We start from the raw sequence: 20,607 nt of genomic DNA, 5'->3' as shown, positions 1-20,607 counted from the left end.
CTCATTGGCCATCTTCCAAATCACTCTCCCCATATCTACTACTTCAGCTCCCAGGAATGTCCCCCCTCCCATCCCATCTCCTAGGGGATATTATCTTCAGGGAAAATAAGTAGGTGAAAAGAATGAATTGAGAAAATCTCTTGTATCAGTTCGTGATGGCAATTAGTTGTCATTGGCAAGAAAAGCAGAATTGATGCATCTGTTCATATAGATTGTTATTGCAAAGGCTAATTTTAATTTCTGATCCTGGAAGGTAAATAGTGCTTTTCATCCAAAGTTATTGCTGTAAGATTTCTTTACCACTCAGTGTGTTGTTCTCGGTAATTTTGCTGTTCAAATCCAATTACCGTACAGTGTTTTTGAAATCCAGCTTGTCTTGGCTGCGGGGCGAAACATTTTAAAGTTTATCAAGGCTCACTAATACTCATGATGTAGATTATGTAGATTGTTTTAAAAATGATTATTGTGATTCTAGAGTTCATGGTGTATTATTTATTTTAAAGAATAACGGAATGGAGTAGATTGCTTTGAGAGGCAAGACTATTCTCTCATTAACTGAATAGAATGACAACATTTCATTATTTTGTGATATCACTGAAGATCTCTGCAGAGCCATATGTATTCGGTATCTGTCTAATATAGAATAATAATAATAATAATAACAACAACAACAACAACAACAACAACAACAACAACAACAACAATTTTATTTCTATACCGCCCTGCTCCCGAAGGACTCAGGGCGGTGTACAGCCAATTTAAAAACACAAGACACAACAATGATTAAAAATTAAAATAATTAAATAGATTTGGCCGGTTTAAAACCCCAAAAATTTAAAATACCCCAATTTAAAATTATTATGTTGATAGCCCGGCCTGGTGGAACAACAGGGTCTTCAATGCGCAGCGAAACACCCGGAGGTTGGAGATCTTACATATTTCCGGGGGCAGTTCATTCCACAGGGCTGGGGCTCCCACAGAGAAGGCCCTCCCCCTGGGTGTCGCCAGCCGACATAACTTGGCCGATGGCACCCTGCGGAGACCCTCTCTGTGGGAGCGGACTGGCCGGTGGGAGGCTACTGGTGGCCGAAGTCGGTCTCGAAGGTACCCGGGTCCTATGCCATGGAGCGCTTTAAAGGTGGTAACCAGCACCTTGAATCGCACCCGGAAGACCACTGGGAGCCAGTGCAGCTCACGCAGGAGGGGTGTCACGTGGGCACAACGAGTTGCGCCCATAACCACCCGCGCGGCCGCATTCTGGACCAGTTGGAGCCTCCGAGTGCTCTTCAAGGGGAGCCCCATGTAGAGAGCATTACAATAGTCCAGCCGGGAGGTGACAAGGGCATGAATGACCGTGCGCAAGGCGCAAGATAAATGCCTAAAAAACGATCAGAAGAAAGTGAAGGTGGGACACTCTCCCATTTATTCTAAAATCTTCTCACTTCTTTCGCCAGAGGAAATCCCTGATATTTTTGAAAAGACGTAACACCAAGTAAAACAAATAAGCATGCATGTGAATGAATACAGAGAACAAGGACCTCATTTTAAATCCTTGAAAAGAAAATCTATAGGTTCAGAATTGGAAATGTCTTCCAGAAATCGATTCTGATCGGAGTAAGAACTGGTATCAGTTCAAAAGTCGATAGCATTGTCCAGAATAAAGTTTGGCTGATGGTTTCATGTGCCTAGTTTTACCTAGCATTACTTAGAGTAGACTCAGAGTATTTATGGTAATATTGCATTAAAAAAAAAAATCTGGTGCTATAATTAAGCACATATTTTAAGTTTCTGGGTGTTATCATAAACGAGGACCTGACCTGGGGCGCTCACATTACAGCACTGGTCAAAAGGGCCCAGAAGAGATTATACTAACCTGAGACTTCTCAGGAAAGAACAACTGAATGAAAAATTGCTGGTGACCTTCTACCGCTGCACGATAGAGAGTATTTTAAGTTACTGCACCTATGTATGGTTTGCCAATTGCACAGTGGCAGATAGGACAGCACTCCAGAGGGTCAACGGCATTCCCCAGAGGATCCTTGGTTGCCCCCTCCCCTCCTTGGAAGAGCTTTATAGCTCCCGCTGCCTTAAGAAAGTTCAAAACATTCTTAAAGATCCATCTCATCCTGGGCACCCTTTTTTTGAACTATTACTATCTGGCAGACGGTACAGGATAATAAAAAAAAGGACAAACAGGCTGAAAAACAGCTTCTATCCCAGAGCAGTAACTATATTGAATTCTACTGTATAGTGCAATATTAATGCAGTATCAGGGGGTTTCAATTCAATTGTATAGAATCTGAAGGAGGTGTGTTTTTGTTTTATTTTTTTATAATTTTCTTATGTATGATGTACACTGAAGGGGATATTTAATTTCGTTGTATGAGGTGCAATAACAATAAACTTAAAAACTTAAACTTAAATATTGGCACCAGATCTTCTGATGTTCTTTTTGCATCAAAGGAAGCCCATCTGCCTTTCTGGGCAGGTGGCTCTTCAGCTTGGAAAAACGACTTTCATTCGTCTACATTAACCTTACAAAGTCCAGTAAGCTTGACAGGATTGCTGAGAGAAAGGAAAGCAATGAATGTGATTGTGGTTGTGGTTTCTCTGCTGTTATCCCTGAAAAATGGACTGACGTTCCTGTGGAGGAAGAGACACCAAGTGCCTTCTTTCTGGCAGGCCAGTCCCTTGGTCCACCTGGCACAGGTAGGCACAGCTCAGAAATCAGCTGCTTGGACTTTTTGGTACAGAAAACTATTAGAAGAAAGTGGAGAAATCAGATCAGGACTTTGCTTGAGTTGTTGTAGATCCATCTGTTACTATCTTTGATAGGCCTGAGGGTAAAGGTTCCCCTTGCACATATGTGCTAGTCATTCCCAACTCTAGGAGGCGGTGCTCATCTCTGTTTCAAAGCTGAAGAGCTAGTGCTGTCTGAAGATGTCTCCATGGTCATGTGGCCAGCATGACTAAATGCCAAAGGCGCACGGAACGCTCTTACCTTCCCACCAAAGGTGGTCCCTATTTTTCTACTAGCATTTTTTATGTGCTTTCGAACTAATAGGTTGGCAGAAACTGGGACAAGTAATGGGAGCTCACCCCATTACGCGGCACTAGGGATTCGAACCACTAAACTGCCAACCTTTCGATTGACAAGCTCAACGTCTTAGCTACTGATCCACCACGTCCCAGGCCTGTGGGTAATACAGTATTAATAGGCCTGTGGGTAATAAAGTATTAATGAGCCTCGGTGGTACAGTGATTAGAGTGCAGTACTGCAGGCTACTTCTGCTGATCACCGGCTGCCAGCAGTTTGGCAGATCGAATCTCACCAGGCTCAAGGTTAACTCAGCCTTCCATCCTTCCGAGGTGGGTAAGATGAAGAGCCAGATTGTTGGGGGTAATGTGCTGACTCTGTAAACCGCTTAGAAAGGGCTTTAAAAGCACTATGAAGCAGTATATAAGTCTAAGTGCTATTGCGATTGCTAATCAATCAGTCAATCAATCAATCAGAATAGAGGTGGAAGGGACCTTGGAGGTCTTCTAGTCCAACCCCCTGCTCAAGCAGGAGACCCTATATCATTTCAGACAAGTGACTGTCCAGTCTCTTCTTGAGAACCTCCAGTGATGGAGCACCCACAAGTTCTGGAGGCAAGCCCTTCCACTTGTGATTGTCCTCAACTGTTAGAAAGTTTCTCCTTAATTCCAGGTTGTTTCTCTCCTTTGATTAGTTTCCTTCAATTACTTCTTGTTCTGCCTTCTGGTGCTTTGGAAAATAAGATGACCCCACTCTTCTTGAGGCAACCCCTCGAATACTGCTATCATATCCCCCCCTAGTCCTTCTTTTCTCTAGACTGGCCATACTCAATTCCTGCCACCGTTCTTCATATGTTTTAGCCTCCAAGCCTTTAATCATCCTAGTTGCTCCTCTTTGCGCTTTTTCCAAAGTCTCAACATCTATTTTGTAATGTGGTGACCGAAACCACACGGAGAGCAATATTTACATAATGACGCATAATTACATGGAGAGGAATTTATGTCCAGAATTTATTGATTGATGGATTGATTGATTTAAATGTAGTATTGCAGGTTCCACTTTTCTCTCCTGCCAACGCTTGTGCCCTTTGCAGATAAAAAGAACGGCTGTTACATTTCTGACAGTGATTGAATTAATTATTAGAAGATGCATAAAATCTTAACAGCTAAATAGGCAGCAGTTTGGGGAATATGCTTCAGTGAAGAGGACAGGTAGATGTCAATGTGATTTGAGTGGGAAATTGATGAGCCCAAAAATCAGCGGAACACTGAACAGGTTTAGGAAAAATGGTATAGAAATGAATTAACTACCATATAAATATTTATGTTGTTCCAGTTTGAGTGGAGAATGATGCAGGAGTAATGTTGCTCCTATAGTATACAAGAACAACACCAAACATGTATTGGACAATTGTGTAGATAACATTTGTAATGTCAGAGAAGGTACATAAAGGATTTTATTTAGGATACTTGTTTGTTTTGGAATAAACTTCGAGATATGCTTAAACAGGAAAGGTAGTGTTAAAATCTACATTCGACTTTTTCTCTTAATTCTTGCAATGTTCAAGCCAGTGATATGACACACTCTTAAATTCAATATCTTGATGCTATTTCTTTTAAGTACCATATTTTTCAGACTATAAGATGCACCTAGATTTAGAGGAGGTAAACAAAAAAAAAAAGTTTTTGGCCTCTGCGCGTCTGTTTTCGCCCTCCCTGGTCCCCAGAAGCACTTTGCAGGCCAAAAACAGGCCCGTTTTTGGCCTCTTGAACAATGGTGGCATTCAGCTGGTTCTATCCAGTTTGGGCGAACCAGTAGCGGTGGCTGCGGGAGGCTCCGCCTACCCATCCATCCCATTTTTGATGCTCTGCATGTGTGCAGAGGTCTCTGCGCATGCCGGAGGTGGCATGTGCGAGTGAAGCTTGCGTGCACAGTCACATTTGCAAACTGGTAGCAAAGGTAATACCACCCCTGCTCCTGAACCCTCCGCGCATCCCGTTTTTACTAAAAACACACTCATTTTTGGCCTACAGAGTGCTTCTGGAGGCTAGGGAGGGTGAAAACGGGATGCACAAAGGGTTCGGTGTGTCTTATAGACCGGATACGGCCTCGTTTTTAGCAAAAACGAAATGTGCAGAGCACTGCAGAGTGCTGGGGGCCGGGGAGGGCAAAAACGCAACACGCGGAGGTTTCGGGAGGCCAAAAACAGGCCCGTATTTGGTCTATAAGACACACTGAAATTTTTACCCACTTTTTTGGGGGGAGGAAGTGCGTCTTATACTCCAAAAAATACAACATATTATTTGTTAGACCTCTTTTATGATGACTTTTGGGTTGATGATTTCAGTAAATAGTTGGGTTGTGTATATTCTAATTTAACGCTCCTAACTAACGCACTTTTTTTATTTTTTTTTATTTTTTAAATTTGATTTATATGCCGCCCTTCTCCGGAGACTCAGGGCGGCTTACAATGCGTTAAGCAATAGCCTTCATTCTTTTGTATATTTTATACAAAGTCAACTTATTGCCCCCACAAACTGGGTCCTCATTTCACCTACCTTAGAAAGGATGGAAGGCTGAGTCAACCTTGAGCCTTGGAGAGATTCGAACCAGCAGAAATTGCAGGCAGCTGTGTTAATAACAGGGTGCACTAAACCCCTGTACTATCAAGGCTCTTTTGAAGCTGTAAAGCAACATTTTCTCTCCCTGTTGACCAGGTAGGTAGAAAGGAATTTGTTCTTAGGAACTCTGTGATTTATCCTGCGTGGATGAGGTTGATTGATAACCAACCTGTTGTTATTAAAGTGTCAAGGAACTTCTGTGCAGCTGCGTAACGCAAATTATAGTGCAAGTACAATGGTTTTCTTGCAATTATATACTATGCATTTGTGTATAACATTTCATAATGTCATAAGCACGGTGGATAGTCAGTTGCTTTAATTAACAAATAAATAACACTCAAGAAGCCTCTGTGAGTGTATGGAGACACTGCTGTTCCTAATAGTCTCCCATTTAGGTCTTAATGAGGTTTGATCCCGCTTAGTTTATTATTTATCAATAAACTGGTTGTATGCTGACGCATACAGTACCTGGACCTCATACTCCCAAATTGGTTTACTATTTTTATGATTTTTATTTTATTATATCTCCGATGCTTTGATTGTGAGTACTCATACCATATTAAGAATAAAACTCAAGTCGCTTTATGCAAATACTATCATTATTATTTATACGATGTTACATTGCAGTTGTATAGTTTGCCTTCTTCATTAATGCAATGAGAGAATCATTAAAATGCCTGGTGTTCAAATATTTGATCAAACATCAATTAAAAACCATGTATTTCAAGTTAAAGGAGAAAAATTCTACAGATTTATAATTGAACATGACAGCTGTTCAGTTTAATTACGAGCAGATAACTTTTTTTTTTTTTTTGGAACACTTGCTATCAAGTGAGCCACCTAAAGAGATGAGATGAATGATGCATATAGGCTGATATCAAAAGTAATTGGTTATTTTCATTTAAAGTTCCATTCTTTTCGCTTAGATTAAATAAGGTTGATTATTTCATGAGTCAATAAAGGAAAGAAGTATGCCTGTCTAGCTGTGCTGTTTAGATCTTATGACAGATGCTTCTGAAAGCATTGGCATCCCTATAACCTCTGAAAGATGCGGAGTGGATATTAATGAGCTGCTTCAAGTGATGTACAATAACTTCGCTCTTGGATGAAAACAGATGTGAGTGATTCTGTTTAAATATTAAACAGACTCCAGGCCTCTCTGTTGGCTTGTTTTAAGGTGACCTAACAGTATCATATTTAAAAAAGACTTCAGATTAAATGCTGAGTGCTTGACCTTGTTTAAATAGTTGTAATTGATTACGGTTAAAGTGTTGGTGAAAGTACTACTGGTAGCAACTATCTGTCTTACCGAGGCATGTTCATTGACCTGGACAAGGAATTTACATGCCTTTTTATAAAACGCATAATCCAAGCGATAGGGTAAAATAAAAACAGTTTTAAGAGTTGGATAAGCATGATCAAAATGGCAAGGTAGCTAAACTGAATGCTATATTAGGAATATTCCCAATTACCATTTCAGATAAGAAGCTCCACTATAGTCTGTGAGGGTATGCTGTGTATGAGATCATAGAATGTAAGGAACCTTGGTGGCGCAGCAGATTAAAGTGGTGTTAAGTGACACCAGCTGCCTGCAATTACTGCAACTTCGAATCTCACCAGGCTCAAGGTTGACTCAGCCTTCCATCCTTTCGAGGTAGGTAAAATGAGGACCTGGATTGTGGGGGCAATAAGCTGACTTTGTATAAAAAAGAACACCGCTTAGAGGGGGCCGAAAGCCCTACTAAGCAGGTATATACAAAAGTATGAAGGCTATTGCTTAACGCATTGTAAGCCGCCCTGAGTCTCCGGAAAAGGGCGGCATATAAATTGAACCAATAAATAAATAAACCTTGGAGATCATCTAGACCCGTGATGGCGAACCTATGGCACGCATGCCACAGGTGGCACGCAGAGTCCTCCCTGCGGGCACGCCAGCCATCACCCCAGCCCAGCTCCACCGCACATGCACATGTGCATATGCCTCCCACCAGCCAGCTGGTCTTTGGGTCTCTGTTGCGTATGCTTGGGGGACGGGGGACACGTGCGCGCATGCGCGGGGGGGGCGGAGCACAGTGGGGTGCAAGTTGGTGCAGGAGGCTTTCTAGGCCCATAATAGGGTGTGGGGAGGGGGGGGCTCACGTGGCCTCACAAGCAACTGTCTGGAATGGTTTACGGTCTCTCTCTCTCTCTCTCTCAAGGAACAGGCACAACTGTCGCACAACATGAAGTTGTGCAAAGGCCGTCCTACCCAGGACTGCTGTATTGACTTTTTGCTTCTCTTCCATTTAGTACTTCACCTGTCAGGGAAGGAAAATGATGCAAATTATATAATATAATGTCAAGATGTAGATGACTTCATCATGGCTTGTACCAGATGTCTCTATACCCTGTTTTTGATACTATCTTTTGGTGCAGATTTATACCTGGAATAAATTGCTATCCTTGGCAGAGGCTTGAAATAAATCTGTAAAATTATGTAGTAATAGTTAATACCTTATGTTCATGAATAATTATCATAACCTATCAAAGCATTTTCTCTGTGTCATCTGTTTAATATATGTGGTTGCATATTAAATTTTTAACCCAATCTAGTTACTCTAGAGAATTTTCCTACTATAACCATTTGTCTTCTTGAAATCTTCTTTAGAATGTAGTAGTCCATAAATTACTTTTAATAGTTTCAAACGAATTAAAATTGAAATAATACTGACATTAATAAATGGTGAATAAGGGAGAATAAGAATAAAGAACAGTTACTTATTAAAAACCCATCAGATGAAAGAATACGAAGTGCTATAAAACTTTTGAAAGATCAATTTCAAATGCTTATGGCGGAACAAGTTGCAACAAGCCTACAATACGCGAAGCATAACACATTTTGCAACGCTAATAAACCGGGCAGATGGTTGGCTTACACATTGAGGAAAAAACAAAGTGCACGGATTATCGATCGTATTGATATTGGAGGGAAAGAAATCTTTCAACAAAAATTAATTAAAGAAGCTTTTGTGGACTATTATACTAAATTATATGCCAAAGAAGAGGTGCAGAATGGACTTATAGAAAAATATTTAAATGATAAGAGAGTTACAAAAATTACCGATCAACAAAAGGAAAGAATGAATTATCCTATAACAGAGGAGGAGATAACAGCAGCAATTAAACAGCTAAAAACAGCCAAAGCTCCTGGCACGGATGGTTTGACTGTAGTGTACTATAAAACTTTACAAGCTGAAATGGTGGGACAACTTAGAGATTTATTTCGCAATATTCAACAAGGGGGTAAAATACCCCCATCTTGGACAACTGCTTATATATCTTTGATACCAAAAGAACAAGTTGGTCCTAAAAAACCAGAGAATTATAGACCAATATCTCTTTTGAATACAGACTATAAAATTTATGCGAAGGTATTAGCCAACAGGTTGATGCCAGTAATCCAAAAGGTGATTCATGAGGACCAAGCGGGATTTATTGAGGGTAGATATATGAAGGACAATGTAAGGCAAGTAATAGACTTATTGGAATATCTTGATAAGAATAAACAGATTCCTGCAGTGCTGGTTTTCTTGGATGCAGAGAAGGCCTTTGATAGAGTGGATTGGAATTTTCTACTAAAGACTTTAAAAAAGATGAACTTTGGGGATCAATTTATACAGGTGATTGCAGCAATTTATCAAGAGCAAAAAGCACAGATTATTATTAATGGAAGTTTGACGACAGAGTTTAAAATTGAAAAAGGAACAAGACAGGGATGTCCATTGTCCCCACTTTTATTTATTTTAACATTGGAAGTCTTGTTAAATACAATACGGGACTCTAAAATTTTGAAAGGTATAATGATAAGGCAAGAGGATTATAGAATAAAGGCATTTGCAGATGATCTGGTCGTTACCCTATCACAACCAATGGAATCAACAATCCTGATGAACGACATTATACAAGACTATGGTAGAGTTTCAGGTTTTAGACTGAATTCAAAAAAGACTAAAATGATAGTTAAAAATATGACACAAGATCGTAAACATGAGCTTGAAAGGAGGGCAGGTTTTGAAATTGTACCTAAGGTAAAATATCTTGGAGTTCAGGTTGCAGAATCAAACATGAAATTGTTTCAAAATAATTATGAGGTGTTGTGGCGAGAGGTTCAGAAGGACATGGAGACTTGGAAAAAGCTGCAACTGTCTCTACTTGGAAGAATAGCAGCAGTTAAGATGAACATTTTGCCAAGATTTCTGTTTTTGTTTCAAATGATTCCGGTGCTTAAAAGTGATAAACAACTGAAAGTCTGGCAGTCTGGTGTGAATAAGTTTGTCTGGAACGAGAAGAAGCCGAGAGTGAAATTGAAAATTATGCAAGATGTTCCAGAAAGAGGAGGTCTTAAACTCCCAAACCTACAGTTATATTATGATGCAGCAGCTTTAACTTTAACAAGTGATTGGTTTGGAAGTAAAAAGACTGGAATATTGAAAGCAGAAAGTTTTGACCTTGAATTTGGATGGCATGCCTACTTATTCTACGATGACAAAGTTGATAAAGTATTTAAAAGTCATATACTTAGAGACTCTTTGATGAGAGTTTGGAAGAAGCACCGACTCAAATGGGATTATAAAATACCGCTATGGCTGGATCTTGGTCATACTTTGTGGAATACAAATATAATGTCACTCGGGGGGTTTTTATACAAAGAGGTTCTTTTTACAGATGCGGGCAGATGGCAGCTGAAGACATTACAGACACTGTTGGATGAAGGGCTTAATCTAACTTGGTTACAATATAATCAATTACAACTGAGATGGAAAGAGGACCAAAAAACTGGTATGTTGCATGAGGAAGAATTGGTTAGACATATAAGAGAGAAAGGTCCAATGCATATTAAAAGGCTTTATAATGTTTTGCTAGAAAGAGATTCAGAAACTGAATTAGTTAAAGACTGTATGATTAAGTGGGCACAGAATTTTGAAGAACCAGTGATGCTGGAAACATGGGAAAAAATTTGGGTTCAGAATGTTAAATTTACACAGTCGCAAAACCTGAGAGAAAATTTTTATAAAATGTTTTATAGATGGCATTTAGATCCTAAAAAGTTGTCATGTATGTACCCTAATGTTCAGCCAAAATGTTGGAGATGCGAATGTTTGGATGCTACGTATTATCATGTTTGGTGGACCTGTAGGAAAGTTAAGGCTTTTTGGATAAAAATTTGGTGGGTCATGCAGAATGTTTTGAGGAAAAAAATTCAATTTTCTCCACAGTTGTTTTTATTGGGTATAGTTAAGGGTTTTACACGGGGTGAGATAAAACTGATATTGTATATGATAACAGCAGCAAGATTGTTGATAGGTAAATATTGGAAGAATGAAGCTTTACCCACTATCGAGGAATGGACTTTGAAGATGGCCAGTTTTGCTGAGATGGCGAAGATTTCAGCATATTTAAAAGACTGTTCACAAGAGACTTATGAATGGGAATGGAAAAGGTGGATAGAATATGTTCAGAACAAATACCAAACTAGAAAGTATCAAATAGCTTTTATTTGAAAATAATGTATTAGAAATATTTTAATGTATTAGAAATATTTTAATGTAAGGAGATAAAGAGGAAAAATTATACAGGGGGAGGGATGGGTTTAAGCTTGTTTACTAGTGTTATTAGTTATGAGTATATAATAGGGAAGTCTGGGGGGGGAGGGTTAGGGAGGGTTAGGGAGGGTTTGGGGAGGGAGGTGGGGGGGGTGAAAAAAGGGGTGAAAATCTAATTGTAAAACTTTTGCAATAAAAAAAAATAAATAAATAAATGGTGAATAAGGGACTTTTAAGAAGTTCTTTGAGATATACAATAATTTCCAGATTGCTCTGTTTTAAGGTACCACTGCAATTGCAGTATTATTTGACCTGTATGATTTTATGAGATGCTCTGAATCTAGTAATATTGCCTGTATTTTTTTTAAAAAAATTGATTTTATATGCCGCCCTTCTCCAGAGACTCAGGGCGGCTTACAATGCGTTAAGCAATAGCCTTCATACTTTTGTATATTTATACAAAATCAGCTTATTGCCCCCACAAGCTGGGTCCTCAATTTACCTACCTTAGAAAGGATGGAAGGCTGAGTCAACCTTGAGCCTGGGGAGATTCGAACTTGCAGTAATTGCAGGCAGCTGAATGTTAATAACAGGCTATTAGTGTGTTGCACCACCAGGCTCTTCTTTCAACAAGAAAGGATTTATTAGGTTCAGCCAATTCTGCATCCATCTAATAATATATAGCCCAGCCTGGTTTTTGCCTCATACCGACTTCCTTATTAGGAAACTTTCTCAGATGTTCTGCTAAAGTCAAGATATTCTCAGAGTTGGAAGGGACCTTGGAGGTCTTCTAGTCCAACCCCCTGCACAAGCAGGAGACCCTATACCAGTGATGGCTAATCTTTTCTGGGCCGAGTGCCCAAAGAATGCGTGCACATGCGCTTGGACCCCAAAATGCAATGTGCATGGTATCCGGTAAACATGCCCAACCCCTGTGCATGTGCGCACGGCACCCCACATGCCGTGAATGGGGATTTGAAAAAATGATTATCAAATTTGTAAATAGAAAAAGATGGAGAACACAATAGAGTGTTCAGTAGACCTCCAAAGTCCCTTCCAACTCTGTTATTCTACTAAGTGCCTACAAGTTGACCCTGCTTAGACCATCTCTTGATTATGCTTGATCAGCGATGGTGAAGACACACATGTGAAAGGTGACACGCCATGACACTTGGGGTGACATGCCAGTATTCATCAACCCCTGTCAAGAAATGATCTCAAAATCACATCCTTTCTCACATGATTTTGGAGGCTGCAGAGACCGTGCAAAAGTGTGTGTGTGCATGCGTGCTCTGGTGCATTGCCCAGACTCTCCTAAAATGAGTTCGCTTCACTTGTATTTTAATGTTGTCATTACTTGATGCTTCTTTATATAATACTTAGCATCACACATGATAGGACTGTGTTTTTAAAATAAAAAAATAAATATATAAAGAATTGTTGCTCACTTGTTGGGAAGGGGCCAGCAGTTAAGTCGTTTCCCAAATTTTTAATAACGGCTCGCCATCCCTGTGCTAGATTATCATGCCAAAGGAGCAGAGGAAAAAAAGGCTAGGCAGATTTGGGTTTTTTGACAGTGCAATTAACTATTAACTTATACAATGCAGCAGGGGTGTTAAACTGGCGGCCCACAGGCCGGATGCACCATGCGCAGGCCACGCCCAACCCAGCTCCGTGAATGGGAAAGCCGTCGGGAGACGTCACATGAAGGCAACCTAACGCGAAAAGTTTGACACCTGTGGCAATAAAGGATTCTTACAGTTAAACTAATACGAGAGATGCTTAACGATTAAGGTCAAGGATATCTGCAAGTTGTAGTCAGAAGAGTCCAAAGCAGTGGTGGGATTCAACCGGTGTAACAACCGGTTCACTTCGTAGACACGTGCCAAACACGCACTCCACGTGCGCGCAGTACATTTGAAAACATCTCTAAAACTTAACTTCTACTGCAGCCCCGGCGAGTAAAAGAGCTGAGGCGCGGCAGTTCGCTCTGCCATGCCTATCAGCTGGGCTTCAAACAAAGGAAATATAGGTTGGTATAGCGCAGGGGCGGCAGGCTGACCCAGCTGATCATCGGAGCGAACCGGTTCGCTTTCAGCTGATCATCGGAAGTACCGGTCTGCCCAAAACTGTCCGAACTGGCTGAATCCCATACCTGGTCCAGTGGGTTGGCCACAACCATGTAATTGAAGGCCTGGCCATGTTTTGTGTGCACTGCAGAACGTCGATTGCACCTTTGAGGCCATCATCGTGGCTTTGTTGACCACACTCTGTGGACACCCCTGGTTAAAAGTAATCTCATCTTTAGTATAACAAACCTTTCTATTGTTGGAAAGCTCAGGAGGTGTTATCGTATTTATTTTTGTCTAATGTGATTAATTTCAGTCAAGTGGTTGAGTGGTGTTTTTTTTTTTATTCACTGTGTTTGATTTCTTCTTTAAGAACAATTTGCTTTTGAATAAAATCTTGCTCAAGATTTAAAAAAAAAAAAAAAACTATGAAAAGGCTGGTCCAAAAATTATTATTCAGTATTGTATTTCAAGAATTTAGAAGTGTATTAGGCCAAAGAAAACCCAGTGAGATCTGCAGAGTTGTAGCAGCTGATTCCACTGGAATCAACTTACAACCACAATTGAGCTCAATTTTTTTTGTTCCTGAATGAGACATTTGTTAATTTTGCCCCATTTTACAACCCTTCTTGTCAATGTTGTTAAGTGAATCACTGCAACTGTAAACCTAGTAACGTGGTTGTTAAGTGAATTTGGCTCACCCATTGACATTGCTTGTCAGAAGGTCGCAAAAAAGGATCACGTGCCCCCAGGACACTGCAACCGCCATAATTATGAGTCAGTTGCCAAGCATCTGAATTTTGATCACATGACCACCAGGATGCTGCAACAGTCATAAGTGTGAAAAGCAGTCATAACTACTTTTTTCAGTGCCGTTGTAACTTTGAACAATCACCTAAATAAACTGTTGTAAATTGAGGACTACCTGTAGTGATATTCATCATTCAGAGTATCCTTCCAACAGAGTATCAAACTTTGGGAACTTATTAGAATATTATAAGGGTATGGCTATTTCTGTACACCTCTTAATACAGGATGATATAGGAAGAATATTTTAATAATCTTTGACATTCTTCTCCAGAGACATAAGATGTAAGCATATATTCTCCGTGCTCTCACTGTAAAAAAGTTGTGAGTCTGTATTGATTTTTGTTCAATTTTTGCTACTTTTAGAGAAATTTAGAAATTTATAATCACTGATCTTTGAAAATGCATTAAACATTTACTGTTTTTTAAGTTTTATAAACCCTTCTTATGAGGGCTGTGTCCCCCAAAATAAGAGCGTTTCATATATAAAATTTTAGATACTTATGTGAATATATGAAAGATAGGGACAATTGCAACTCTTCCTTTAGAGGTGAGGAGTTCTGTATAGAAAAAGCTGAACTGAACAATTAAATGTATCCGCATAATTTGAATCTAGATTTCATACAATGCAGGCTTTGGCAAAGTTCAAATGTTTCAAATTCTGTTCCCGAACGCAACTTTGAACTAATTTCAAGTGTATGTGTCAACTCCAATGATTGACATAAGATTTACTCCCAGGTCCAGGTAAGTGTATGTTGAATTGTGATCTATGCACACTCCAGTATTAATACATATACCTGTTCTTGTGAGTCTGGGTAGGATATAAGTTGAGTGTTTCATCTGTAACTCTTGATAAAAACTATGCAGTTTTCTTATACATTGATTTTCTTTTATAGTTGCGGAAGAGGAGCTGATTTTTCATGCCTCTAAGATACTTCCTTTCATAACCTGAAAATACTTAATCCTGTTTCCTAATACCCATGAGGTCTAGATCATACAAAGGATAATTCTAAATTTTGGCAAATTTATTTCTAGTTGTTAGGAATGAATTAATATCCTGGAAACAAGACTTAAAGTATTTAAACTTACGAAATTATAAAAGGCAAAATGTTTGTTTCTGCTAATAAAAAAGGCATCTAGACCTGCTAATCTGTATCTATATAACATCTTAATACACTGAGGTCAAGAAAAAAGAAAACATTCTTTGAAAGAGAACTAACTATTAATTTGACCATTCTTTCCATAGCCCCGGGCTGATCCCATTCCCATATGTAGCTTCTGTTTGGGGACAAAAGAATCAAACCGTGAGAAAAAGCCAGAAGAACTTCTCTCCTGCGCAGACTGTGGTAGCAGTGGTAAGTCATTCAGTCTGGCCAAATGAGAATTGTCAAGGCATGTTTATGTTTGCAAGCGGAGGTGCTCCCGTCAATGGAAGGAGAACTCCATTCCCAGGAGAGCGTGAGTTAGAAAGTTTTCTTCCATGATTGTAATTCTTTCTGAAGTTCTTTCCACAGAGCAAAAAAGTAGCATTTTGGAATGTCTGCTTCTCGTTTTTGTCTTTTAAAACTAAGGAGTTGAGTGTGTCATTGGCAGCTACCCATCTAACCAAGGGTGGGTTCTACTTACTTTACTACTGGTTTGCAACGGGGCTGCGCATGCGCTCTTCTGCGCAAGCATCATTTTAATGACGACGGGGTCGGTGGGCGGAGCCTCCCGCCGGTTTTACTACCGGTTCTATAGAACCGGTGCGAACCGGGGGCAACCCACCACTGCATCTAACCTGATACAAGTAGTGGAGTAGCCGTTGTGAGTTGAACGTGATAAAAACTTTGTGGCACGTTCAAGGCTAAGAAATGGGTTATTTTGTGGATTTCATCTGATTGACAAGAGTGTCATTTGGAGAGAGAAATATTCTGTATTCGCAGCCATTATTGGGGCTGCAATGGGAAGAGAAGAAGAGAGAAAAGGGAGAATCGTAGAAGAAGTGAAAAGAAATGTTGCTTGGGATAGTGACAGAATCCAACACGGTAGTTAGATGTGGGCCAGACATTTTTATGCCCAGTAGATACGTGATCCAGATAGTGTAATCAGAAATTTTTGTCTTTGTTTAAGCCACAACAGACGGTGCTAAATTAGATAAAGTCCATTTTGGCTAAATCCATGGATCCTTAACCCTTGTTACCTTGAAATCTCAGACAGGGTACCTTGGGAAGGAAGTGAACTGTTTTTCCATTGGTTATGGAATATATTTTACTCATATTGGATCACACAAAGAAGTCTGCCTATCTCTGCGGCCAACTTTTTGGAATCTTTATTTGAGCTCTTGTCTTGGCAATAGTTAACCGATCCCCACCATCTCCTGCGTTTAATTCAGATCCTTTTTGAAGACTGCTTCAGCAAGCTCTATTTTACTCATCGTTGCTTATTTCAACATTTTTCTTGTTTTATCCATTCCATTTATGATAACTTTCCTCTTGTCTCTTTTCCCTTTTTGTTTTTAATTTAAAGTTAGTTCAGCAGAAAGTTTCTTTGAAAGCTACCCAGTATAAAATAGTAGAGTACGGCTAACAGATGATGGGCTAGAATAGATGATGCTGGAAAATAACAGGAAATCAAAGGGATGGAGACTTTCGCAAATCCAGGGTTTGCAACAGGAGTCAAGGAAATGTTAGGAAAAATAGATGCCAGTTCTGTTCTGTATTTAGTGCCATTTTTTTTTTTTTAAGAAGAATGAAGAAACAGATTGACAGGCTCCATACCTTGAATCAGGGGTGGTATTAACTTACCTTTGCTACCGGTTCGCAAATATGAGCGCACGCGCCACCTCCGCACATGCATAGAGCCTTCTGCGCATGCGCGGAGGGTAAAAACCAGGACGTGATGACATCCGGGTGGGTGGGTGGAGCCTCCCACAGCTGCCACTACCGGTTTGCCTGAACCGGATAGAACCAGTTGAATTCCACCACTACCTTGAATGGTGATTGAGGGACAGACACCATTGGAAGTAGCTTTTTTGGGTCTGTGAATCTTTGGTGAGAACTGTTGCAATGAGAAAAGGCAAAGAACTTCTACTGTATTTTCCAGAGTATAAGACGTACCAGAATATAAGATGCACCTTAGTTTTTGGGGAGCAATATAAGAAAAAAGCTGATTGGCAGGTGGATCGGCCTCCGGAATATCCCCACTCAGCTGTTCCCAGAGGTGAATTTTAGCAACAGGTTCCTTGGTTGTGAGTTCTATGCCTTGCTTTTTTTTTCTGCCTCTGAAACTTAGTTTCAGAAAAAACTTTTTTTCCTGCCTCTGAAAGCCTCCGAAACAGCTTCAGCAAAAAAGCCTCTGAAGCTCTGTTTGGGGGCTTTTTTCCTGAAGCTCTGTTTGGGGGCTTCTTTTCTGAAGCTTCGTTTCTGAAGCTTCGTTTCTGAAGCTTTTTTCAGCCTCTGAAACCTCCGTTTGAGAAGCTGGGTGGGGCTACATTCGGAGTATAAGATGCACCCAGATTTTCACCCTCTTTTTTGGGGGAAAAGGGTGTGTCTTATACTCTGAAAAATACGGTAATTAGAATTTTTACCCAGAGTACAAAAGAGAACCCACTATCGATTCACAATGAAGAGCACCCATACTTAGTCTTTCTAATTCTCATAGTAAGGATATCTTAGTGCAAATTATGAAATGGGTGAACAGAATTTTTTTAAAAACGTGATTACCGTTATTCGGAGGACCGCACATGCTTTAGAAATGATTCAAAAGCAGAGTACTTGACAAGAAATCAAGCTGACATCTGTTGCCATGCAATTAAAAGTTTTGGCCCTTTTTGGTGGTGTATCACTAGATATAAAAATGGGGTAGGGTTTCAACACACTGTCGAGGCTGCCATCTTGATTTTTTTGACCCCACAGCCACTTCTGTTTGGGTCAAGTGATTTGGAGTGCATGGGAACATGAACGCAACCCCTTAACTCATTAAAACAGCTTTGACTTTGTTGTGTTACACAGTTACAACTGTGGACACAGTTTTTTTTCCCCCAGGTTCACGCAAAACCTTGAAACGAGATGTGGCTGTTTCAAAAAAATAATTGAATCCACCATGTCTTCTCCCAATCATTTTTTGAAGTATGCCCTGCTCTAATTATTAGCCAAATGTCAGAGAAAATTATGAAATAAGTACTGTTGAGTATGAATGAAGTACTGTCTGGTGTGGTGGATACACTGAAACACACACGGAGAAGCACCGTTAAAATGCAGCCAAGAAGATACACGCACTGGGTATACTACCATAGTAGAAATGACTAAATTTTATTTTGTGCACATTTTCTTATAGGACTTCATTTTGTCAGAGTTCATGTGCTTCATAGAGGAACTTTCGTAAAAGATGCTTTGTCTTTTTTTACGGCTGCATCTGTTTTATGCGGAATGCATGCCTGTAAAATTGTAAGAAGAGCTATGCTGGATGAGCAAAGGCCCATGCAGTCCAGTAGGAAAAACCGAAGCAGGATACAGATGTGACAGCTCAATCCTACATATGTGCAGTATTATCTGGCATCCAGTAGTTGGCTTGCATTATACGGCTAAGTTTCTGGTTGCATGGCAGATGTCCCTGGGTTTTTTTGGAACGGAATAACTTAAGGCCTATCTTAAAATGAAAGATTTGTAAAGAGAAACCATGACTTGTGTTTCCTGTGCATTGTTTGATTGAGGCAGGGTGCTTAATATTTTTTTTCAAGTCGAAGATCTTTAGTAGCTTCCAAGGCACTACAGCCTAAGAAATGAACAGATTTAATTTAGAAGCCATCAAATAAATTATATCTACTGTTGTTAATAGGATTACCCCCCTGCCACACGTCAAGTTATTTTCTTCTTGTTGTTGCACTGAACATTTACATTTGGGAATGGGATTGCCAGGCAATATGTAGTGATATAGTTTTTATTCCTTTATTTCCCTGGAACAGGGGAGAGCAGCTGTGGCAATTTTACGAACTATGGACTTCAACTGAGCCATGCTGGCTCAGGAATTTTGGAAGTTTATTTAGATTAGTTTAACAGAGTTGGAAGGGACCTTATAGGTCATCTAGTCCAGCGGTCACCAACTGGTGGTCGGTGGACCACTGGTGGTCCATGAAAAAAATTTGGTGGTCCACAGAAAAATTATTTGCATTTTTTATGTTGCACTAAATCAGGTGTCCTCAAACTATGGCCCCTGGGACAGATATGTGCAATGAACATTTCATGTTGCTGCAGAGTCTCCCCTTTCGGGATCTTTTTGTGTGGGTCGGAGGGGGACAGAAATTCCGACTTGGGGTCTGCTTCAGCCTCCTGGTGTGGGGCTTTGGGCGAAGGCTGGAGGGAAGCGCCGCTGGTGGCAAAGAGCTGGAGGGCCTTGTTCCAGTGGGACTGCCTCGTGGCCTGGAACCAGTTGACCATCTCAGCCTGCTGAGCCTCCAGGTGCCGGTGCCTGGCCTTGCACTCCCACAGGTCTTCCCTCTGTTTGGAAAGCCTATGCTTGTAGTCCTCAGTGAGGTGCTTCTGCTGAGCCTCCTTCTCGGTGAGATCCAATTTGAACTGAGCGAGCTGTTTTGCTAACCTTTTCTCGTGGTGGCTGCTTAGCTCCAACAACTGCTTCCTATTAGGGCCCTAAGGAGACTGGGCGGGAAGGTGAGGAGTAGCTGGGAGGGGAGGGGTGAGTAGAGGCTGGCAAGACGCCCCTCAATGTGAGTGACATCAAGTTGGCCATGCCCACCCAGTCACATGACCACCTAGCTACGCCCACCCAGCCAATCATTAGACAGATCATATTAGTGGTCCATGGGATTTAAAATTATAATTTAGTGGTCCCTGAGATCCAAAAGGTTGGGGACCCCTGATCTAGTCCAACCCCCTGCTCAATTTATTTATTTATTTATTTTATTGGATTTCTATACCGCCCTACTCCCGAAGGACTCAGGGCGGTGAACAGCCACAGAATAAAACACATAAATACAAAAATTTAAAATAGAATAAAAACGAATTAAATAATTTGGCTGAGACACAATTTAAAATACCCAATAATTTAAAAACAAATTAAAATTTACAATTAAAAGGGGAGAAGATTTAGGCCAGGCCAGCTTGATAAAATAAGAAAGTCTTGGAGACCCTACACCATTTCTGACAAATGGCAGTCCAATCTCTTCTTGAAAGCCTCCAGTGAGGAAGCTCCCACAACTTCTGAAGGCAACTTCTGTTCCATTGGTTGATTGTTCTCACTGTCAGAAAGTTCCTCCTTATTTCCAGGTTGAATCTCTCCTTGGTCAGTTTTCATCCATCATTCCTTGTCTGGCTTTCACGCGCTTTGGAAAATAAACTAAATTATTAATGTATCTTAAATTGAAAAATATCTTTAGATAGATTTTTACTCCAAAAGCATTTTATTAAAATAAATTTGATTTAAAAAAATCCAATTTAAATTTTAAAAATCCAATTTTTTATTGTTTTTTTTTTAAAAAATCATAGATTTTTATC

At 40.2% G+C, this 20,607-nt stretch overlaps 1 protein-coding gene across 3 annotated transcripts in view; it reads left to right on the top strand.

Annotated features, from left to right (window-relative positions):
- LOC139326282 (histone acetyltransferase KAT6B-like) overlaps nucleotides 1-20,607 on the top strand; it is a 99,377-nt gene that overhangs the window by 9,942 nt on the left and 68,828 nt on the right. For all 3 annotated transcript variants that reach the window (XM_070956440.1, XM_070956437.1, XM_070956438.1), the window contains exon 2: nucleotides 15,363-15,471. In XM_070956440.1, the coding sequence (XP_070812541.1) occupies nucleotides 15,363-15,471 (109 nt within the window). The remainder of the gene's footprint in view (nucleotides 1-15,362; nucleotides 15,472-20,607) is intronic.

The sequence above is a fragment of the Pituophis catenifer genome, unplaced genomic scaffold (assembly GCF_029215685.1).
Source record: "Pituophis catenifer annectens isolate HBS135680 unplaced genomic scaffold, rPitCat1.0.hap2 SCAF_29, whole genome shotgun sequence".
In the NCBI taxonomy this organism is placed as follows: Eukaryota; Metazoa; Chordata; class Lepidosauria; order Squamata; family Colubridae; genus Pituophis; species Pituophis catenifer.
Note: the sequence above shows the minus strand (reverse complement) of the source record. Positions and strands in the feature narration are given on the sequence as shown.